The 25322-nt window shown below is 39.8% G+C and overlaps 1 protein-coding gene across 1 annotated transcript in view; it reads right to left on the bottom strand.

Moving 5' to 3' along the window:
- SLC27A6 (solute carrier family 27 member 6) overlaps positions 1–25322 on the bottom strand; it is a 72011-nt gene that overhangs the window by 27169 nt on the left and 19520 nt on the right. Inside the window, exons 3-4 of the mRNA XM_018050707.1 lie at positions 16587–16745; positions 15182–15306 (exon numbers count right to left, since the gene is read on the bottom strand). Coding sequence (XP_017906196.1) covers positions 15182–15306; positions 16587–16745 — 284 coding nt within the window. The remainder of the gene's footprint in view (positions 1–15181; positions 15307–16586; positions 16746–25322) is intronic.

Raw genomic sequence — 25322 nt, 5'->3', positions numbered from 1 at the left:
GAAAAGCAACAACTTAATATTAACACATAGCCAACACCACCTGGTCAACGGGACAACACGCTGGTGCTACAAATTAGTTCATTAAGCCTTTTCATCCAGATTCATTCTATGTTTTCTTCCTAAAAGAAGGGCTTTATCTTATTGGAAATAAAGGGGAGTTCGTTTTATTTGTAAAGCAGGTGAAGAGTTTCTTATGTATACAAGCACATTGGTTGGAGGGCAAAAGGTTGTTCAGATGAGCCTTAAAAAAATCCTACCCACCTAGTGATGTTGGGAAGCTCTCTCGGTGACCCTGCAAGATGACTGGAAGCCAAGGAAAGGTACCAAGCAGAGCCTGAGGTAATAACAACAGTAAGCTGGCACCAATGGCATGATGGACTGAGAGTTTTGCAGCAGACAGCAGTTGAAATGATCCAGATAAAAGATGATAAGAGGAGGAACACACCATATGGTCAGAGAAATGGTAGAGGAGGGTCAGCAAAAAGACAAATGTGTGGAAGAAAAAATTATCAAGCTTGGTAAACGGAGACGTCAAGCATACCCTGGCATATATGAAAATTGAGACTCTTGAGAGTCCCTTGGACTGCAAGATCAAATCAGTCAATCCTAAAGGAAATCAGCCCTGAATATTCATTGGAAGGACTGATGCTGAAGCTTAAGCTCCAATACTTTGGCCACCTGATGCTAAGAACTGACTTGTTGGAAAAGACTCTGATGCTAGGAAAGATTGAAAGCAGGAAGAGAAGGGGATGATAGAGGATGAGATGTTTGGATGGCATCACCAACTCAATGGACATGAGTTTGAGCGAGCTCTGGGAGTTGGTGATGGACAGAGAAGTCTGGCGTGCTACAGTCCACAGGGTTGCAAAGAGTTGGACACAACTGAGAGACTGAACTGAACTGATACGGAAATCGAGAGCAGGGTCTGAGGTTGTGAATTACACTTAATCTCATGTGTGTCCTTTTTGAAGGTGATTTGTGAAATCAGTGGTAAATCATCTAAAATGCAACCAAATCTTCCTAATGCATGTGTGCCAAGTCGCTTCAGTTGTGTCTGACTCTTTCGCAACCTGCCAGGCTCCCCTGTCCATGGGATTCTCCAGGCAAGAATACAGGAATGGGTTGCCATGACCTCCTCCAAGGGATCTTCCCGACCCAGGGATTGAACCCTTGTCTTTTACATCTCCTGCACTGGCAGGTGGGTTCTTTACCACTAGCGTCACCTGGGAGGTCTCAATCTTCCTAATGCCCATCTATAATTTAAAGAAGTTCCTCTCTGTCTGAAAGTCTCTTAAAGACTTCTTTTAGAAAAATTCCAATTCCTTTTACTTCTTCCTGAGTTATGAGGTTACTGCCTAAATGTCACTGGATATCTAGGCTGTGTTGGGAACAGGACGAGGAGAGCATGCATAAATATAAGCACAATTAGATGAACAAATGAACACATAGCACCTACGTAGGCACATACACAAAAGCAAGACAGAGTGGCAGAGACAAAGAGACAGATGGAAGAGGAAAGGCAGAGAGTAAAACTTAGAGAGAGAAGATGAAAAAAAAAGAAACAGAGTGAATAGAGCAACACAGAAACATGGACACAGTGACACTCAAGACAGCTGAAGACACACACACACACACACACACACACACGTGTGTGTGCAGGGATGTAAAGTGAGACAGTCACACAGCACAGAGATCCCACAACACAGAGTGAGAGAGAGTGACAGACGCACGCGCACAGAGGGATGTTTTCTCTCTCACACATACACGTGCACACAAAACCGAAAAAAAGAAAAAAGAGATAAACTAGACAGGGACATCCTGGAAGACAGAGGGAAGCACATACACAGAGACACACAGCTGCACGCAGGGGCATCGGTGTGGAGGCACACAGAACGAGACACGTGCAAATGGAGAGACTTACGATCAGAAACCAAGACAGAGAGAGTCCAAGAAAGAGGGCCAAGCAGAAATCTGGACCGTGTGGGACGGGAATGAAAGACAAGCCTGCAGTCATGTCAGAAGAAGCAAGGGAGTATGTCTGTACCCCGTGACCAGGTTATTATATTATCTCATTTTAATCACCATGACAACTCTACCAAATAAGCAGCATTATCCTCATTTTGCACATTGGGATAATGAAGTTCAGGTCCAAAGTCAAACATCAAATAGAGATAGAATGTGAACTCATCGAAGCCTAAGTGCTCTGTGGGCAGGGAAGGAAGGAAGGAGGAACGGACAGAAGGAAAGAAAGTAGGGGAGCAGGGAGAAAACCAACTCAAAAGCCCTCAACAGCTCCTGCTCTATTTTCCCAAGCCTTTCCGCATGATTTTAGTAATAGAAAACAATTGAAACCTGGGCGTCTGGGCTTCCCTGGTGGCTTAGTGGTGAAGAATCTGCCTGCCAATGCAGGAGACGTTGGAGACACAGATCAGAGTTTGATCCCTGATCTGGGAGGATCCTACATGCTGTGGGGAAACTATGCCCGTGTGCCACAACTATTGAGACTGTGCTCTAGAGCCTGGGAGCCCAAACTGCTGAAGCCTGCAACAGCCTGTGCTCTGCAACAAGAGAGGCCACTGCAATGAGAAGCCCTCATACCACAACTGGAGACTAGGCTCCGCTCTCCACAACTCGAGAATGGCCCTCGCAGCAACAAAGACCAAGTACAGCCAAAACTAAATAAACGCATAAAGCTATTTAGTAACAATAAAAAAAGGAAACTCTAATTTAGCAGTAAGGGCTCAAGTGTTTACACACTGGTGCACAACACAGAGTAAGCTACTTCATTGTACAGAGAACAGACACGTTTTATCCCATTTGAAATTTAAGAGAGAACTTGCTCAATGGATCAGAGCTTTCGATGCCGACATTCCAGGGTCACAGATTTTCCCCTCTGGCTTTCAGTGCCACGCATCACAACGATGTGTCCGTAGCAGTGGAGGAGTCACAGTAATTTGTACCAAGGCTCTTGTTTCTTCAACATATCCTCTGGGAGCTGTTTTCCAGGAGTGTCTGTTGGGCTTCTGTACTGAGGGAGTGGCTGAACTGCAGTTACCTCCTACCCAGTCACAGATTTATTCCTGTGCTGAAACATACAGGTCTCTAACAATGCCTCTTAGAAACAAAGCCTCCTTCTTCCAGACCACGTGCTTAATCCTATTCAGTGACTCTACAACATACCCAGGCTGAATAGCCTCTTTATATACTTATGAAAAGTGAAACTCCGGAGGCTGTTTTAATATAGGTAATTTTGTGTATCAACCCTGATTTCTCAGGAAACAAAGACTGTTGATAGATGGAGAGACAAAAAAAAAAAAAACACACAACTCACAGTGAAAACAAAGGGGCAAATCTTTTCTGCCTTTTAGTCCTGGATAAGCAGTGAGTTAAGGCACAAAACAAAAGTATGGTGTAATTCGTAAAGGATCATCAAAAACAGACAACAACTTGTGTTAGGGATTACGATTCTTCCATCTTGATTCTATTTAACAGAAGACCTCTTTTCTCTAAAACCTACTGTAATCACATATATACAAGTATCACACCCACACATCCCTGTAATAAAAGAATGACTATAACACTCCAACAGTTTGCTTCTTTCACGGACACTGTACTACTACACACTGGAAAAATACAGACAGCAAGCCCAGTGGGTGTCACAGAACAGGAACAAAGAAACTTAAGTTCAAACAGGGTATGAGAGAATCCTGTTGACAAGAAAACATGCACAAAAAAGCAGATTTTATACTGAAGCAGGAAAGCAGTGGTGGAGGGGGACTCTTTCTAGAAAGGACCTAAGAGGATTTGAGAGCAGAGATTGCTAAGACAGTATAGGCTCAGCTGCCCCTAAAAGTAATGGTCAAGCTGCCTTTCCAGCCTGGGTATGGGCAAGCCATGATTCCAGAGATGACAGTCATCAGTTCAACAAACCAATCTAAGTCATAAATAACAGTAAGAAAAGACCTCTGGGACTGCAAGTGTTACCACAAAAAGCTGTAACACATTGTTGTTCGGTCCCTAAGTCCTACTCTTTGCGAGTCCATGGACTGCAGCATGCCAGGCTTCCCTGTCCTTCACTATCTCCCAGAGTTTGCTTAAACTCATGTCCATTGTGGAGAAGGCAATGGCACCCCACTCCAGTACTCTTGCCTGGAAAATCCCATGGACGGAGGAGCCTGGTGGGCTGCAGTCCATGGGGTTGCAAAGAGTCTGGACATGACTGAGCGATTTCACTTTCACTTTTCACTTTCATGCATTGGAGAAGGAAATGGCAACCCACTCCAGTGTTCTTGCCAGGAGAATCCCAGGGACAGGGGAGCCTGGAGGGCTGCTGTCTCTGGGGTCACACAGAGTTGGACACGACTGATGTGACTTAGCAGCAGCAGCAGCAGCAGCATGTCCACTGAGTCAGTGATGCCATCCAACTATCTCATCCTCTGTCACCCCCTTCTCCTCCGGCCCTTGATCTTTCCCAGCATCAGAGTCCTTTCCAATAAACTGGCTTTTTGCATCAAGGGAGCTTCAGCGTTAGCATCAGCCCTTCTAATCACACCGTGACACCTAATGGGCTTATTTCCACTAATTTTCTAGAAAATAATAAGTAATCAAGATTATCATTTGTAGACCACTCTGCACAGGTGCCTTCTATCCTGGCAGCAGTGGGAAAACTGAAAATGGGAGGAAAGCAGTGCTTCAGACCAGCAGCGCTGCAAAGTGGCCTTGTAGATAAAGACCAGCTCCAGGAGTTGACAAGACTCACCTCTAACCCAAATGACTGAGTTCACTCACCTAAAAGGGAGGATGATCTTCCCTGGAGACCCAGAAAACGTTCACCTGAGCCATAACTGCCATGAGTCACTAAAGAATGTTCTGAAAAACGCAGGATAATTTCTGCTGAGCGCCACATTGGCCTCAGGCCCTTTAGGCAATAATGCCAACTGTGATTTTTCTGAACTCTCCTTGGACTCTGTCCTCCCCAGGAACTTTGAGTTTCTCATTGCAGTTGAGCTTCCCTTGCAGGTCTGGGACTAGGCAAAGACTGTGCCGATCAGGAACACTTGGGAGTCCCAGCAACTGGTCTTCTCATATTTGTTACTTTATTTTTAAAAATAATACAACAAATTTTTATTGAGCACTACGATGTCAGGCACCATTTTGAGTACTGAGGATATAACTATAGATAAAAATGATAAACCTCCTGCTTTCCTAGAACTTATGTAATAGTTAGGGTGGGGAGATTAAAAGACAACAAATAAAAATTATCTATGAAATATATAATGAGGTGATAAGTTCTATGAGGAAAATAAAGCAGCGAAAGAGAACCAGGAGACTGTAGTGAAGAGCCTGACTCCATTCTTTATGGTTGGCTGCACAGAGCTTTCAAACCACCCCCATGCCCCTTCCTCTTCTGCCCTAAATCTGTGCAAACTATTGAGAATGGCCAGGGTTCCTTCCTTTGGCAGCAACAGGAAGTTCAAAGCACTTGAGCGACACTACGTGCACAAGGTCCCTCACCCTAGTGCCAGCCTCTTAGCACAATAAAAGCTGAACTGGTCTCTTTCCTCCACTATTTCAAGCCAGTTTTTGACCTGCTTGGGCCCCTGTCCTCCTCTCCCCAGGAAGTCACATTGTGTGAGTAATAAATCCTTTCACATTCTCTTAGTGCATGTGTGACATCATTAGTCTCAACACTACAACCCAATTTTGAGTGTGGGGTCCACGTGAGTTGGGAAGGTGACTTGTACCAGACACAAATATGGGCTGTCGCCAGAGAAGCCCTCTCTGAGGAGGATGTGAATAGCCAGGGAGTGAGACATGCAAATATCTGGGGGAACATTCAAGCGGAGGAACTGAGAGTCCTGGTGCATGGAAGAAAAAGCTAGGAGGCCACTGAGGCTGGGGTGGATGAAACAAGCAGAGTGTGTGTCGGGGTGCAGGCGGGGGGATCCTAGCAGGGCAAGCAGATCCCACAGAGCTGTATGGCCCCATGCTAAGGGGATCTGGATCTTCCTCCAGGAAAACTATCAGAGGGATTTGAATAGTGAAGTAACATAATCTGATTTACATTTTAACAGAATTATTCCAACTGCTACGTGAGATAAGAATCAGTTAGAAGGGCAAAATGGAGTTCAGAAGAGGCCATTTCTGGGCTTTCGGGGGAGAAGTTGTGCCAGTGCAGATGAGAGCAGCTGGGCAGTGAGAGGAGGTTTGAGTCTGGATATATTTAAACGTTGAAACTGCAGGATGTGCTCATGGAGGTGTGAGAAAAAGAGAGGCTGCAAGGAAGATTAATGACGGGGCTACCGATACACGTTTGAGAGTTGAGTTGTAGATGGTATTTACAGCTGGGAACATGTCCAGAGAGAGAGAGAAGGGAAAGGCTTGACTGAGAGTTCTGGACATGCTAACATTTAGAGGTCAGGAAGACTGAGGAAGATCTCAGCAATAGAGCCAATGTAAAGCTATAAACTGGCTGGTTCAGCTATTCCTGAACTTGGTTTATATGAGTCTAATATAGAGATAGGGGCTGATAGATGCAATTGCAAACCCGTCAAGCTGGAGACTAGAACAACTTTGGCACATTTGTTACAATAACAAAAACATCTCATAAGGCCTCTTTGGAGAAGGCTATCTCCTCTTCCAGGAGACCCATCATTATGGCCCATCTGTCTCCATTTGTACTTCAATATCTAGCTCATTAATACTTATGTCAGCTTTGGATGTAATTGTTATTATACTACTCCTGTAGATGAAAAAACTGGTGTGGGGGCTGCTCAGAGAAGCTGAACAATTCATCCATGATCACAGAGCTTGTAAGATAGGGAAGACTGGCTTGAATGTGAAGCTTCAACTCCAAGGTGCAAAGAAATTAAATGATTTGCCTGATGCCACATGATGAATTAATGGAAAAGATGGACTTAGAACTCTCTTTTTTATTTAAATTCATTGTCTTTCTTTCATTGGGAATAAAATCATCTGCTGGAAAATTCAGGATGCTAATAATTTGCTAAAGAATCTTGTATTTTCTGGTAAGCCTTACTAGAAAGGCAGAGATCCACCATTTCTGACCTTGACTTCATATGTCCATAGCATATACATTAGAAACAGATTATTAAATGAAGAGGCAATGTGGAAAATAGCACATAAATAGTAAAATAAATAACCTTGAATATAAATGTTAAAATGTTAAATCAATATGGAAGGTAGGAAAACCTAACTAATACACCATGATTATAGTAACAGCAGGATATAACCCAAGAGGAAACAGGTATAATATTTTCAGGGTTTCCGATTTTGTATTTTTATTTCTAAATTTCTATTTGTGTGACAAGTGCAATATAAACCTGTTAACATTTTAACATTAGTAAAGCTTTATTTTAAGATAATCATGATCTAAATTGATTTTTGCAATCAATGTTGCATGGTTTTTATTATTCAAAGGCCAAATATTTTTTAATACTACAAAATTACTCTAATTTTATAATGACATTCATGGAAAACATTACCACATCCTGCTTAAAAATAATATCCTTCCATTTGTGTTTGGCTTATCACTTCATGTTTTTTCATATATATCTCATAAGTGGATGATTAGAATCAATGGCCAAATTAGGAGAGGTAGGTACTGTTATCTATTTTATACTGGGTTAGCCAAAAAGTTCATTCAGGTTTTTCCATAAGATGTTACAGAAAAACATGAATTAACTTTTGACTACACTAAAGCTTTTGACTGTGTGGATCACAATAAACTGCGGGAAAGTCTTAAAGAGATGGGGATACCAGATGACCTTACTTGCCTCCTGCAAAACCTTAATGCAGGTCAAGAAGCAACAGTTAGAAACCGGACGTGGAATGACAGACTAATTGCAAATTGGGAAAGGAGTAAATCAAGGCTGTATATTGCCATCCTGCTTACTTAACTTATATACAGAGTACATCATGTAATGGCGGGTTGGATGAAGCACAGCTGGAATCAAGATTGCTGGGAGAAATATCAATAACCTCAGATATGCAGATGACACCACCCTTATGGCAGAAAGCAAAGAGGAATTAAAGAAATCCTTGATGAAGGTGAAAGAGGAGAGTGAAAAAACTGGCTTAAAACTCAACATTCAAAAAATGAAAATCATGGCATCTGGTCCCATCACTCCATGGCAAATAGGTGGGGAAACAATGGAAAGAGTGACAGACTTTCCTTTCTTGGGCTCCAAAATCACTGCAGATGGTGACTGAAGCCATGGAATTAAAAGACACTTGTTCCCTGGAAAAAAAGCAATGACAAACCTAGACAGCATATTAAAATACAGAGACATTACTTTGCCAACAAAGGTCTGTTGGCAAAAGTCAAAGCTTTGGATTTTCCCAAGTAGTCATGTATGGATGTGGACGATAAAGAAGGCTGAGCACTGAAAAATTGATGCCTTTGAACTGTGGTGCTGGAGAAGTCACTTAGGAGTCCCTTGGACAGCAAGGAGATCAAAATAGTCAGTCCCAAAGGATATCAACCTTGAATATTCATTGGAAGTTCTGATGCTGAAGCTAAAGCTCCAATACTTTGGCCACCTGGTGTGAAGAGCTGACTCATTGGGAAAAACCCTGATGCTGGGAAAGACTGAAGGCAGGAAGAGAAGGGGATGAATGCGGATGAGATGGTTGGATGGCATCACTGACTCAATGGACGTGAGTCTGAGAAAACTCAGGGAGATTGTGAAGGACAGGGAAGCCTGGTATGCTGCAGTCCATGGGGTCACAAAGAGTCAGACATTACTGAGCAACTGAACAACAACAAATATAAAGACAGGACCTGTGGCTCCAAGAGAAGAGACCAGTAGAGAGCCACATAATAAAAGCTTGAACTGAGCCTGTGTCTTTTGATTCCACAGCCAACACACTACCTGATGGCTTTCCATATAAAGCAAATTTGTGGGGAAATCTAGTAAAAAAGGATATATGTATTCTAGTGGAACTAACAGCAGGAAAGGTTTAAGCAGATAGACAGAAAAAGATATGTATGCTTTATATGTACCACTACCCAGGAACTATGAATCACTAAGTATTAAAAATGCATTTATAAAATGTCTTTAATATGTACACAGTTCTAAAACTTGCCAAAACATTAATTCCCTTCTAATTCTACCAACATTTAGGTTGCTAATAGCTATTTTTTAAATATTAGTCCCTCATATTTCTATGTTTATAGTTTCTCAGCAGAAAAGAAAGTTCTGGTTCCTTGCCAACTTTTCTAAAGCTTTCATATTTAGTATGAAGATAGTAAACACATCTCTGATTTATTAAAGAAAAACTGGGTTTTAAAAGAGAGCTGATTTTCTCAACCATGTAAAAATATGCTTCAAATATCTGAGGAAAAGAAAAAATTTTAAAAGTGCTAAATATTTTTAAACAACTAGGTCTTGGAGATAAAATCAATTATTCTGAGTGCTGTCAAGAAGACAATGGCAATGAAACTAAATCAGAACATCTTGATAACAACTAAAATTCGCATTAATTTTAAAGTGTCATTCTTTGGAAGTTACTACATGGGATGAGCAAAGTGTCCAAAGCTTAATGCTTTGAGAAACTACATCTTTCACGAGATGTGAAATGGGGAAAACCTAACGGTAACACACTTGAAGTTATACAGAGACTCAGAAAACGAAAACACAATAAAAGAACAAATGCTTTAAAAATATTCATTTTTCAATCAGAAAAGAATAAACGGTAACGCCCTGAATCAGGGACAAGGTGACGCCAATGAGAGCCTGTAAGTGTCTTCAAACCCGTTAAAAACATAACTGATACAACAAATATACAAGTTCAAGAGATTTAGGTTAAGCCAGCATCATTTTGTTACTGAGTGGAAAAGAATCTGCCCACTAATGCATGAGAGGGGGGTTTGAACCCTGGGTTGGGAAGATCCCCTGGAGAAGAAAATGGCAACCCACCTATGTATTCTTGCCTGGAGAACCCCTTGGGCAACAAAGCCTGGCATGCTAGAGTCCATAGGGTTGCAAAAGAGTAGGAAAGGACTTAGGGACTAAACCACAAAAATTGGAATTTTATTCTCTAGTACTATTGAATTGTCTTTATCCTTACATCTTATCTAAATAGGACAAAGTGGAAGTGTTAGTTGCTTGGTTGTGTTTGACTCTTTGCAACACTATGGACTGTAGCATGCCAGGCTTCTCTGTCCATGGAAGGAAACCTCTTAAAGCTTGAAAGAAATGATGGATTCTCTTTAGAGAAAGTAAAGCAGGTTCCCTTTCATAATGAAGTCTTAAAAAAATCTCACATCATCAATGTCAACATTTTCATTTTGCTACCTTCAAAAAAACACAGCAAACATTTAGGGGTTCACTTCAGGACTGTCTAAACATTACCAATGAAAGCTTAGTATAATCCATATGGAATTGAATGAAGAATATTTAATATTTAATGAAAAATATTCAATTAATATTTATCAAATATGTTTAAAATGTTTGAAAATGTCTCTCTTCATGATGAGAATTGAGCATAAACTATTTTGTCAAAGTTTTAATATTATCAAAGTTTAATACTCAACATTAATATTCACTATAATATTCAGAATCATATTTTCTAGTTCCCAATAAATTTCTTAAATTTTAAGAAAATAATATAAAGGAAATAGGATATAATTATTAGAAACCATATATAAAAATGTACATATACTAAAGAAAATAAGCTATGCTTTGAGAATGTCAAAATGTGGGTGTTCTACATTGAGAGCTATAGACAAACTACATGGTGTAAATGATAAGCTATAATGTTAACTTGAAAAAGAGGCATCATACATATGCATCATAACACAGGGCTTTGTTAATCAGGCCCCACTCCCTGTACATTTTGGGCTCCAGAGTCCTGCATTTCACTGCCTATTTTACTACTTAAACCGGATGTCTAACACACCAAACTTACCACGTCCAAAAGATATTTAATTTTCACTTATCGAATCTCAGTTTTCCTTATCTCGACAAATAGTTCACAATTCGCCTAGACATTTGAACTGCAATCCTGGGACTGACTCTTCCTTTATTCTATCCATTTCTTCACTCTCCCTGTTCCTGAACTAATAGGAATCTTATTATCTTGTTATCTTTCCTTCAAAATGGATTCCTGAATTGGTATATTTTCCAGTTTACCTTCATCTTTTCACAAATACTCCGAAGGGTACAAAATCCAAATGTCACCTCCAGGATCTACTGAGCCTCGTAAGATCTGGTCCGTGGATGGCCCAGCCACCGTTTGCATCTCATTAAACACTCGGCGGTGTGTCTTCTGTGGGCTGCGTTGTTTTCAGTTTATTCCATCGTGACTGCAGTCCCCTAGCTTTGCCTTGGCGGTATCCCAACCACACCATCATGATTCCTCAGCTCACAGGTCACCATGTCAGTGAAGCCTTCCCTGAATGCTCAATCTAATCAGCAATCCCTCACCACTCATTGGTCTCCATCACCTCAAAAGGTTTTGTTTCTTCGTAATATTTATCATTATCTGTAATCACTTTTGTAATACTGGAGTGGGTTGCCATTTCCTCCTCCAAGGGATCTTCCTGACCCAGGGATTGAACCTGAGTGTCTCTCGTGTCTCTTGCATTGGCAGGCAGATTCTTTACACTGTGCTACCTGAGAAGCCCCAATATTAAGAAAATATACCGCTAGATCTATGATATAATGTATGATGGCCTTCAGTAGTGTAGAAAGTATGTAAGATTGGAAGAAGGGGAAAGAGCTGCTTTTCTAGTCTCAGGGGAAGAGGATAATCCCCTAACACTCCCTAACTAAGAGGAGCGAGTACCTCAGATATTTTTTTTTAGATTTTCTTTAAGGACAGTGCTGCTGCCAGAAGTTTGAGGCACATCCAAATGTTTACGCCAAAGGAGATTTTGTAACTGAAGTTTTTAAAAAGAGAAAAATGATGAGGTTGAGTCGGGGGGTGGATAAGTGCTTCCAGCTAGGGACAGTCAACTCCAGGAGGTTTTTATGCAACTACATACAAACACTCAACTCAGACTGTGGCTTCTGCCTTCAGGTAAATGTCCAGAATATATGACTTAACCTGATGGACAACAACTCTAGATATAGAGAATATGTGGTTTTGCTTTCTTTTAAATATGTCTATTAAATATCTTTGGGGCTTAAAACCATGTCTCATGAGACATGCAATTTACTTTCTTTGAGGGTGTGTGGACTGTGTCACTTGTTAACTCTATGGCCCTACTTGAACCCGCTGCTATGTTGGCTGCACAGCACACACTGCCACATCCTTTCAGGGGAAGTTCATTGAAAGGAATGAACATTGGACAGCAAGAGAACAAGATCCCCTTGAAAGGATAAGATGTCATAACAAAATGACTTTCTTCATTCCCCAATCTTTAATGCCAAGAACTGTTTGTACTCTTTCTGTGAGAAATCAACAAAGAAGATTAGGTAATACAAAGTATCTCTGTTCAAAAAAAATCATTACGTTTTCCTTTTGGCAAATATGTTTATTTCCCTCTCTCCTCATCAACTTGTCTTTAGGTAAGTGCTTAGAGATTATTTCACAAACACATGTCTTTCCTCAAAGAACTTTAAGAATTAAAATACTTAATTAACTAAAAGCAACCAGGAGTTCTGCTCTCAGTTCAGTTCTCTCAAATTTTCTTCAGCTACAGTATTTCTCCCAAATCAGCACAGTACAAGTTTAGAGAAGAGAAAAGAATATTTCACCTCACTTAAAAACGTCAAAGGAAAACATCTTGAAAAAAGGCTTATAGCAAATATAACAAACTATTAATTAATTTATTATATGAAACAGGAGCTCAAATGAATAATATAAAACATGTGCCAAAGAGATAAATAAGTAAAAGAGATATTTTTTAAGAGGTATTTTAAAAAGGAATTATAATTTAAAAACTACCCCACCTTGCCAGTAATCTTAACAAAGAAATTAAAAATATGTTAGCTTCTAGTTTATAAAATTAGAAATAAAATTAGAACTCTTTTCTTCATTTTTTAAAAAAAGAAACAATATTCTTTGTTCGAACAATATTACTACAAAGCCCAAGCAAGTTGGTTTCATCCACTATATCTGAAAGAGTGAGCCAGGGACATTGGTCTTTTCTCCCTCTTCTCCATCCTACAGGGACTTTTGAAGAAACTTACAAAGCATAACGTATTTTAAGCGCTACCCACATAAATCAAATGTAAGCGTTACTAACAACAACAATGACAAAAACAACTAGTGCCCAGTTTTCTGTGAAGGACACTGGAAGACCGTTATTTTTAATACCACTCAGTATCAATAAGAGACTGTGCAGTGGGCATACTCCAAATTGTCAATGAGATTCTAAATCACATCTATCACTCTGAACAGCGATCTGGAAACATGACATAAAACTCACCAAAACATCCATGTTCTTTGACTACTTTCACTTCTGAGGCCCTACATTGACTACTTTCCATGAAGACACTAAATGTAGCATCATTTAAGATGGTAAAACTTATAGAAAAAAAATTAATGACTGTGTCCAACCATTTAATAATGACTTACAGAGCAAATGATCTTGCGAAAGTTCATGTTGCTAATAAAGGATGAGAGGAAATAGGAATGGCTGGGGCCATGGTCTAGAAAGGCTATGAAGAGGTTTGTTAGACTATCTGCACTGAAAAAGCCTTCCATTTTACTAGAGGGCATTTAATTCCTCAAATAGTTCAGGTATCACATCATCAAAAAATACAATAAAATCTGTAAGCAGAAATAAATCAGTCTGTACCCCTATAATTATTCTACTGGGAATCTTCAGGTAAGACCACAGTTCTGATATTGGCAAACTCTCCTAGAGAAGAATAAAAGTCAAAAAGCTGAAACACTTTTATGAGACTCCTTGTCTAAGCTATGAATGTAGGGAATCCATAGGGATTTGGACCCCTGTGGATTTGGTCATTTGCACTCTTGACCAAACAAAAGGGTAGGATGGCCTCTCCCACAGGAGGCAGGTCAGGAGTCAGATGGGAGATCTCATGATGGTGAACTCCAAGCTTAAAATGACAAGCATTTTGTAAATAAGATTCTCCAGTTTCAGATTCTTCTCTGTGTTATCTCTCCTGTGTAATTCCATATCTTTAATACAGTCTTATTTAAATGCCTCCAGTCTAGCCTCAGCTGTGCTGTGGGTAAGGAAGGATTATATGTCCATATTCTAGCTGCCAGAGCAGGCATTCCAGTGCTCCATCCATGCCTTAAACCAGGGTGAAGACGGGAAAAGGTAAGGAGTGAGAGATGTCTTAGAAAACGTGTTTCTCTCAAAGGTCAAGGGCAGGTCATCAGTCAGGCTCTGCTGCTCCACCTTGCATAGAGAGGCATCCTCTATTAGCACCCTTCAGGGGGCTGGTGTAGATTTGATTACAGACAGAGTCCCTTCTTTGTAGACTCAAGTATGTTTAGACCATCAGATAGTTAAAAAATAAGCATCTTGAAATACAAATGAGACCAGGAAAAGGACGATAACTCCTGAAGGCAAAAAAGCAAACCAACTAATATAAAGACAGCCTTCAGGCTTACGCAACTGTCCCTATCTGTCTGTTTTCAGAAGGGGTGATTTATCAAAAGGTCGTGAAAATGACCACCTTAGCTGGAAGATAAGTGCAAAGTACAAAGCAACATTTCTTTTTAAGTCTACAGCAAAACCAAGCCAAAAAAAAATATTCTAATGTAATCACTTGTTCAAAAGAAAAAAAATAGAAAAACAAGTATAATCAGTGTCATTAGTTATTGTGTTTTTTTTAAAAGACCAACATTTTAAAAGATGATCTAATTCAACCCTTGGAATAACTGCTCTCTGTAAACAGAAAGTAATTTCATAATCAGATGCATGCTATGTTTACAGAAATTTTTTTGTGGTTTACAGAAATTTTAATCTGTATAAGCATGAAATAGACCGGATTGTGAGTCTCTCTTCCCTTGCCTCAATAAAAAGCACATTAGTACATTCCTAAATAGCTCTTCTTTTATTTTCTTTGATTGTTTCATATTTATTTTATTTTGGAGTTTTGCATATATCCTTGTAAGTCAGTTAAAGTATGTTCTGGAAAAAAAAATGGAGTATAAGCAAACAGAAAATATTATCTCTCAATACCTTTTCTTTCTGAAATTACTTTTTCTCTCTGGCAAAGATTACTCTTACCTTAGGTTGTTTGCAAAGGTAGCGACAAAGTTCTCCAATGTACTGAAACACAGTCACATTATACTTTCTGCAGTCATTCCAAAACTGGCTTGCTGAGAATTTCTTCCTTAACACACAAGTGGCACCTATGAGAAAAGGCATAAAAAAGCACAAGGGAAAAAAATTCAAGGGCAGAATTAACATAAAACACAAATGATGTTGCTCTGTCTAGAAGAGTTTTGCTCACTTTCAAGGCTTTTATAATCTATCAGCGGCCATTTATGTCAAGTTCATTTGAAAACATTAATTTTACAGTCCAATAAATCTTTTAAAAATATTCATGCTGTAATTCTATATTTGACTGTAGATACACTTCTTACAATACATGGGATGAAAGAAGCAGTCAAAATAAACAGGACAATCATAAGTAGTAGAGAATGAATATAGATAAGGGCCATCCTTCTTCACAGAGACCAAGAATATTCACTTACTTTTGACCTTGTATATATACATAGTATTTATCTTTAAAAATTTTAAAGCAGCCTCATATATTTTGAGGTTGGGTTAGCAAGGCAGAATTAGTAAGAAAACATGAACAAAAAGGTTCATTGATGACTGCAGAGCCTAATTTTCACAACCTAATTTTAATAACAATTTTAAGTCATATGAATATGTTCCGAGGAAAAGGCTAATATCTCGACCTTCATCTTTATTTACTGTGGACATTTATCACATTCTAAACATACCATTCTACAAAATTACTTTATAGTATTTTAGATAGATATATATATAAATCATGGTGAGTGATCTCTTAATATTATTTCTGAGTGAGCTAGTAACAGACACATAATCTCAGCATGATTATCAATGAAATCTACTGAGTTGTCATTTCCACCAAATGACTTCTTGGGTATCTGGAGTTCAATGTTTGCAAAGATAGCCCCAATAACTCCTCCTCTGCACTTACCTTTACAATGTGAATTTGACACCCTTTCTTTCAAGAAGTGGGGTCTATTTCCCCATTCGTCAAATCTTGATCCTGAGCTGTCTTGTGACTTGCTTTGAACAGCAAAATGCAGATAAAATGATCCATGTGACTTCCAAAGCTAAGATTTAAGAAATACTAGTCTTCTGATTGGGAAAGCTCCTACCTCCACTTAAGGAGGCAGGGCTTGGCCACTAAACAGTGAGTGATCACATGGAGAAGGAAATGCTGTCAACATCCAGTTCCAACCACAAGGCTAAATTCCCACAGCACTGCTCTTTCCAATGAGTGATGAAGCTGTGTCCTTTTAGTAAACGTTTTATAGTTGAATAACATGCGCACAATTACTCTGAATTCTACCAATAGCATCTCAAACTTTAATGAAGACAAGTTCTAATTAGACATTGTGAAAACTTATTCAAACACACAATAAAAGCATACCTAATTCAATACATCCACCAATCCCAAGAAGAGATGCTGCACTATGATACAGAGGAAGAGTCATATAAATGATGTCATCAGAAGTACAACCAAAAGCCCATAATCCAATAGAGCTGTTTATAGCTACCAGATGACAAATCATAGCTGCTTTTGGTAGACCTAGAAGAAAAGGAAAAAGAAAATGTAACAGAAAAGATACTGTGTTGGTATCAACTACAACAGCAACTGAGACAAAAAGACATCAAAATAGTCTATATGCTTGATAAAAGGGGCCATACAAATGCCAGCTATGACTTTAGTTAATCTCTAGAATCTTGGATCAACCCAGAGGATTAAAACTATAAAATTATATAAGACTTTGAAAACTCAGCTCAGTTCAGTCGCTCAGTCGAGTCCACCTCATTGTGACCCCATGAATTGCAGCATGCCAGGCCTCCCTATTGACCACCAACTCCCGGAATTCACTCGAACTCACACGCATCCAGTCGGTGATGCCATCCAGACATCTCATCTTCTGTCATCCACTTCTCCTCCTGCCTTCAATCCCTCCCAGCTGCAGGGTCTTTTCCAATGAGTCAACTCTTCGCATGAGGTGGCCAAAGTATTGGAGTTTCAGCTTTAGCATCAGTCCTTCCAATGAACATCCAGGACTGATCTCCTTTAGAATGGACTGGTTGGATCTCCTTGCAGTCCAAGGGACTCTCAAGAGTCTTCCCCAACACCACAGTTCAAAAGTACCAGTTCTTCGGCACTCAGCTTTCTTCACAGGCCAACTCTCACATCCATACATGACCACTGGAAAAAACCATAGCCTTGACTAGATGGTCCTTGGTTGGCAAAGTAATGTCTCTGCTTTTAAATGTGCTATCTAGGTTGGTCATAACTTTCCTTCCAAGGAGTAAGCATCTTTTAATTTCATGGCTGCAGTCACCATCTGCAGTGATTTTGGAGCCCCCAGAAATAAAGTCTGACACTGTTTCCACTGTTTCCCCATCTATTTCCCATGATGTGATGGGACCAGATGCCATGATCTTCATTTTCTGAATGATGAGTTTTAAGCCAACTTTTTCACTCCCCTCTTTCACTTTCATCAAGAGGCTTTTTAGTTCCTCTTCACTTTCTGCCATAAGGGTGGTATCCTCTGCATATCTGAGGTGATTGATAGTTTTCCTGGCAATCTTGATTCCAGCCTGTGCTTCTTCCAGCCCAGCGTTTCTCATGATGTACTCTGCATATAAGTTAAATAAGCAGGGTGACAATATACACAGCCTTGACGTACTCCTTTTCCTATTTGGAACCAGTCTGTTGTTCCATGTCCAGTTCTAACTGGTGCTTCCTGACTTGCATACAGGTTTCTCAAGAGGCAGGTCAGGTGGTCTGGTATGCCCATCTCTTTCAGAACTTTCCAGTTTATTGTGATCCACACAAAGGCTTTGGCATAGTCAATAAAGCAGAAATAGATGTTTTTCTGGAACTCTCTTGCTTTTTCCATGATCCAGCAGATGCTGGCAATTTGATCTCTGGTTCCTCTGCCTTTTCTAAAGCCAGCTTGAACATCAGGAAGTTCACGGTTCATGTATTGCTGAAGCCTGGCTTAGAGAATTTTGAGCATTACTTTACCAGTGTGTGAGATGAGTGCAATTGTATAGTAGTTTGAGCATTCTTTGGCATTGCCTTTCTTTGGAATTGGAATGAAAACTGACCTTGTCCAGTCCTGTGGCCACTGCTGAGTTTTCCAAATTTGCTGGCCTATTGAGTGCAGCACTTTCACAGCATCATCTTTCAGGATTTGAAACAGCTCAATTGGAATTCCATCACCTCCACTAGCTTTGTTCATAGTGATGCTTTCTTAGCCCACTTGATTTCACATTCCAGGATGTCTGGCTCTAGGGGAGTGATCACACCATCATGATTATCTGGGTTGTAAAGATCTTTTTTGTATAGTTCTTCTGTGTATTCTTGCCACCTCTTCTTAATATCTTCTGCTTCTGTTAGGTCCATACCATTTCTGTCCTTTATCGAGCCCATCTTTGCATGAAATGTTCCCTTGGTATCTCTAGTTTTCTTGAAGAGATCTCTAGTCTTTGCCATTCTGTTGTTTTCCTCTATTTCTTTGCATTGATCACTGAGGAAGGCTTTCTTATCTCTCCTTGCTATTCTTTGGAACTGTGCATTCAGATGCTTATATCTTTCCTTTTCTCCTCTGCTTTTCACTTCTCTTCTTTTCACAGCTATTTGTAAGGCCTCCACAGACAGCCATTTTGCTTTTTTGCATTTCTTTTATCTAGGAAGCTTCAAAGAGCCATATTTGCTAGAAAAATGCCCTAAATACACAGTTTTTTCTCTGGTTCGACCTATTTACTGAATAAAACTAAAGTTGTCATGGGATTTTTAGTGAGAGCAGCACATGTGACTGCAAACCCCAGTCTACAGTGACTTCCGGACACTCCTCCAGAGTGAGCTTCATGTCTGCCTTGTTTCTGCACCTGCTTCAACATTTTCTGACAGCCTTTGTGCTTCAGTTTCATCAACTGGAAGAGACTTGATCTCATACACAAAATTGGCATGGTCTTGCCTACAATCCTAAGTAAAATTCATTTATTATGTCTTTTCAAAAGAAATTTCTGTGGCTCTTTCTGATAGCTAGGCGTCTCACAGCCTGAAAGAGTTTCTTGTCCTCCACATGGATAGAGGATCCCTCCAAAATTTCTTGCCAAAGCCATTATAAAGATTTTGAGTGAGACTAGCATCCTTGATTCTTGATACTGTCATTGCTTTTCTCGTCTTCATCCAGAGAATCTAATATTTATTCATTTTCTGCCTCTGAGAAGTTCCTACCTGCTGTTCTTCAGTTACCACATTCCCTACTTTCCATATTGTTCCTGATCTCATGGCAGCCCAGCTTTAAAAATAATTTTTCAGTTGGAAGTGTGTCAAAAAATAAGGATGCTTTATCTAGTTATTTTTCACCTGTGTGGTTATGTCACTCCTGTAATGCGCTTTAGTAGCAAACAAATTACTCATGTTTTGGTTCTTTATTTGGTTAGTTTTAAGCAAATAATGATCTCATTAACTTATTATAAAAGTTTTTATAAATTATTTAAGGTACTCAGATGTTTTGATAAAGGAGACAACAGGAGCTTATCTAACAATGAAAATGATCAAAGGTTCATGCAGCTTAAAGTTTAAAAAAAAAAACCAACAGAATAAATGAAGCTTGTTAAAACTGCAACTTAGAGTCTCTCTTGAAAGAGTTGGTTTATTAACATACTAAAGCCTTTGACGGGTCCAGCTGTGCAAAAATGTTACTGTTTTTTTCAATGGTGTTTCTCAAACTCCTGTGGTCATAAAGCACCTCTTCAAGTTTAATTTTTTTTCTTTGTAGACATGAAGGGATATGTGTGGCACACGCTTGGAAAAATGCTACCTTAGATGGTCTCTGCTTTTCTAACCTTCTGTGGATCCCTAGCATTAAAATTCTCCACACGTCCACAGATGTAGGGAGACCACTGTGATGAGGTCCAGGCATAAAGGTGGGAGTGAGGCTCTGTCCAGTGAATTGGTGATTAGCAGGAAGAAGGAAGAAGAGATGCTATTAAGAGAAAACTAATTTATGGGTAGGGATGAAAAAATCTGGGGAATCTGGGGATGATTTTGGAAATGGGAAAGAATCCCTAAGATTAAGCAGGCAAGACAGAAGGAAATAAACTTAGTGGTGATTGCAACCGGTCCCAGTGCAGCCTGGAAGGCAGTTCCATCTTTTTTCTCCTTCCACTGCTTGCAGGAGTGGCTGACCAGAAGGCTGCTGTTTCCAGGGTTAAAAAGCCTTTCCTGGAGATCTTGAGGCAACTAACAAAACTCAACCAGCCAGCTCAGAAGTAGATACTGGCAGACTGAACACATACATAGGCCCTCAAGTCAAAAAAAGGATAGAATTGGAGGTGACAGCAACACGATTTTAGAAAAGCAGGTGGACAGCTGACACAGCAGACCCAAGAAGATGAGCCTTGAAGAAAGCTGATTTGCTCCCACAAAATCCCAGCAAGGCTCAGAATCTTGGAGACTAGGTCCCTCCCAAAGTGGAGTTATAGGGAGCTAAATGGGAGTTCTGTTTAAGAAGCAATTCCATTGGTCATAAATAAGGGGAGCCTCTCTTGTTCATCAAGATCTCACAGAATCTCCCAGGTCGAAGACACATGAATGGTATAAAAATTGACCTCAGTCCTTTCCTTACTCAGAGACATTCTAAGTTTGTCCCTAGGTCGATGGATATAATATTTTGGTGAGCTTCACAGCAGTAAAATGATTAGGAAAGGTTTGATGTCATCCAAAGGGCTCCCATACAACCTGCTTGAAAGGGGCTGTGAGCGGACACTGCTTCCATCATTTTTAACTTTTCTAAGTCTCACTTCTTTACATCACTCCCTAACTTACATCAACACTTACTTCATTATCAACATTATAAGATTTTTTGTTTGAGAAAATCTGTTTGATTCTTATGATAGTAGGCAACACTAATATAAATTCTCATGATCATTACAACTACTATCACTTAATCCAGCTCTGGGTTTCGAGCTGCAAAACATCAGTTTAGAGAGAGATCAAGGAAGAGAGAGAGAGAGAGAGAGAGAGAGAGATGCTTTTAATAAAAAACATCAATTCAGTCTTTAATGAGGCTCAGTGTGAGACAGGCTGGGATCTGGGGCCTGTGATCCTTTACTTGGGCTCCCTGTACCTCAAGTGACAGAACAGAAGAAACTATAAGGGACTAAAAATAACTGCATGCATGTACAGTTCAGGCAATTATGAAAACATTCAAAAGGGGCACAAATCAACTGCCATTTCTGAGGCGCCAGGAGCAAAAGGAGGTTACTGTACATGATGCCTGTAAACAGCACCTCCAAGGGGGTGGGCAGACCACTTAAGCCACCCCTGCAGCCCCACCCACCAATCCACCTCTACCCTGACCCCATTTTAGGAAGCAGCCTGCCCTCCCTAGTTAGGGAGCCAGCAAGAGCGCTTGTTACTTGTTTTCACTTCTCTGTGCTGCGGCATGAGTCCCAGTCAAGCCTTGCCTGAATTCCTCATCTGATCCCTTTCCATTTTCTATTGATTAAAGAGTCCAAGGACCCTAGTCTGTAGCAAATGTGATTTTGCTACATTTTTTGACAGTTTTGTATTTATAAAGCATGACATCTACTGTATGCTCAATTCTATATGTTGCTTTGCTCTCTATAAGACCCCAAGTTGCTCAAAACTTTAAGCTAAAGAGAGATGATATTTGTGTAACTTTTCCTGTATAGGATTATCCACATTCCAAATGTGAAAGAATGTCAATAAATGCTTTTGACATTTTAAAATGTAAAAAATAAAATGAAATTACAGCACCACATTGCTCCCCCCACACTGGTAAAGATCTGATATGTATTCTCTGGAAAAAGATGAGCCTCTGGAAACATCAGGAAGGAGAGAGACTGAACATATCGTGGGAATAAGAGAAAGTGGGCATCCTCCTCCAGCTCCTTTTTTACAGTTTACTAGTTTTCCCTTCAAGATTCTGGTCTGAGGAATCTAAAGCACCTAGAAGTAAAACTGATAGTCATGAATCTGCCAACAAAATGTCCTGGACACTGAAACTAACCAGCTCTCAATCCCGCTCAGTCACACAGAGCTTCTAGTTAGGATTTTGTTTGTTTTGGTATGTGTGTTTTGGTGGCTAAACTTTAAACATGAGCAGCCAAAGGTCAACCAATATTTGAGGAAATCCTCTAGAGTAAAGAACAGAGGCCACTGTAAAATAAAAGGTAAAAGGACATTAGAGAAAATAGAGACAAGGTAGAGAGGAAAAAAATTTTTTTTTTAATATTAATATTCTGAGAAGTATGAGACAATGAAGTATCAATAATACAAAAATAACATGCTACAAAATGAGAAATATTCAGAGAACATAGAGCTAAACTATAAATCTCTCAAAAAATAAACCAAAAGGTAAGAGAAGGAAAATAGAAGAGATTAGAAAATTAATAACAGTTCAAGGAGGCCAAGCTTTAAAAAGTTAGACATCCAGAGATAAAAGAATGAACAAACAGACAAAATAATAGAAGGAGAGAATAAGCAGAAAAAAAATAGAAATAAAGAAAAGAACATGCAGTCATCTTTAAAAAAATTTTCAAGTACCTAGAATTGCAAGACATGAGTTTCTAGATTTAAAAGGCTGACAAATTTACCAGCAAAATGGATAAGTAAGACTAGTCCCAGTACAAATAATCTTGAAATCATAGAATACTGAAGGCTCATGAAATTCTAAAAATTCCTCCCCCTTGCCACCCACCACCCCTGCCCCCGCCAAAAGAAAGAAAAACAACACCAGGTTGACGTAAAGGATATGAAAGCAGAAAAAAAGACTTCTCAATATATATACTGGAAGACAGAAGATAAAAAAGCAATGCCTTCAAACCCCTGTACCAGTATCATTTCTTACCTAGAAATCTATACAAGTGTAAGGGTAGAAAAAAAAAAGACATTCAGGCATGTGAGAACTTCAACTTACCTACTAACAAGCAGCTGCTAAAAAAAAAAGTGCAGTGATAAAATGAAAAGTATACAAAGGAAATAAATTTAGAATCTAAGAATCAGGGGATTGGAAAGAAGGTCTGAAGGGAATTCTCAGGGTGATGGTGAGAAATGAACTCAGGACACGTCAAGATTGAAATCATAGGGAGGAAAGCTTTGGGAAAGATGTGATCAAGAAATGACGTATATACACTAATATGTATGAAACAGACAACTAATGAGAACCTGCTGTATAGCCCAGAGAACTCTACTGAATGCTCTGTGGTGACCTAATGGGAAGGAAATCCAAAAATGAGGGCATATATGTATACATCTAACTGATTCATTTCACTGTGTAACAGAAACTAACACAACAACGTAAAGCAACTATGTTGTTTTTGTTGTTCAGTTGCTCAGTTGTGTCAGACTCTGCAGCCCCATGGACTGCAGCATGCCAGGCCTCCCTGTCCTTCACCATCTCCCAGAGTTTGCCCAAGTTCATGCACATTGCATGGGTGATGCCATCCAGTCATCTTATCCTCTGATCCTTCTTCTCCTTCTGCCCTCAGTCTTTCCCAACATCAGGGATTTTTCCAATGAGTTGGTTGTTTGCATCAGAAGACCGAAATACTGGAGCTTCAGCTTCAGCATCTGTCCTTCCAATGAATATTCAGGGTTGATTTCCTCTAAGATTGATGGGTTTGATCTTCTTGCTGTCCAAGGGACTCTCAGGAGTCTTCTCTACCACCACAGTTCTAAGGCATCAATTCTCTGGCATTCTGCCTCCTTTACGGTCCAGCTCACACAACCATACGTGACCAATGGGAAGACCACAGCCTTGACTACATGAACCTTTGTCAGCAGAGTAATGTCTGCTTCAACACATTGTCTAGGTTTGTCACCGCTTTCCTGCCAAGGAGCAAGTTTCTTTTAATTTCATGGCTGCAGTCACCATCCTCAGTGATTTTAGAGTCCAAGAAGAGGAAATCTGCCACTACCTCCACCTTTTCCCCTTCCATTTGCCATGAAGTAAAGGGACTGAAGATGCTTACTCTTTGGAAGGAAAGTTATGACCAACCTAGATGGCATATTAAAAAGCAGAGACATTACTTTGCCAACAAAAGTCCGTCTAGTCAAGGCTATGGTTTTTCCAGTGGTCATGTATGGATGTGAGAGTTGGCCTGTGAAGAAAGCTGAGTGCTGAAGAATTGATGCTTTTGAACTGTGGTGTTGGAGAAGACTCTTGGGAGTCCCTTGGACTGCAAGGAGATCCAACCAGTCCATCCTAAAGGAGACCAGTCCTGGGTGTCCATTGGAAGGACTGAGGTTGAAGATGAAACTCCAATACTGTGGCCACCTCATGGGAAGAGTTGACTCATTGGAAAAGACTCTGATGCTGGGAGGGATTGGGGGCAGGAGGAGAAGGGGATGACAGAGGATGAGATGGCTGGATGGCATCACAGACTTGATGCACATGAGTTTGGGTGAACTCTGGGAGATGGTGATGGACAGGGAGGCCTGGCGTGCTGTGATTCGCAAAGAGTCAGACACTACTGAGTGAGTGAACTGAACTGAACTGAAAGGGGCTGGATGCCAAGATTTTAGTTTTTTAATATTTAGTTTTAATCCGGCTTTTTCACTCTCCTCCCTCACCCTCATCAACAGACTTTTTAGTTCCTCTTCACTAAAGAGGAACTAAAGCAACTCTACCCCAATCAAAACAAAATAGAACAACAGCAACAAAAAGAATATAGGCTTGACAAAATACAGACAAGCTTTTCAATGTCTAAAGGTGAATTACTTTTTGATAGAAGGATGGGTACAAACTGGTGATAGATATAGAGAAAACTAAGCAAACAAATGAAAAAACAAATGATCAATTCCAGATTGGGGAGAGTTTTACATGAAAGAAAATAAATATAATTTTATTATACTATAGAGAACAGCTAGAAATAGCTATGATACTGATAACTACCAAACTATCAATACTAAGTTATGATATTGATAACTAATCAAACAAATATTTATGATGAAACAATATATAGAGTGATGTCAGAGAGAGAAAGTATCTGTATTAGAGGAAAAAATCTGAGTTGGAGGGAGAGAGTGGTAAAGAAAGAAGATAAAATTTTCATCTTCCATTGTGGACAAGCAGTATCTATTTTTGAGGGGGGCACCTATTAA

This window comes from Capra hircus, chromosome 7 (assembly GCF_001704415.2).
Source record: "Capra hircus breed San Clemente chromosome 7, ASM170441v1, whole genome shotgun sequence".
NCBI classification, from domain to species: domain Eukaryota; kingdom Metazoa; phylum Chordata; class Mammalia; order Artiodactyla; family Bovidae; genus Capra; species Capra hircus.
The sequence above is the reverse complement of the archived record's forward strand: the minus strand, read 5'-3'. Positions and strand labels throughout refer to the sequence as shown.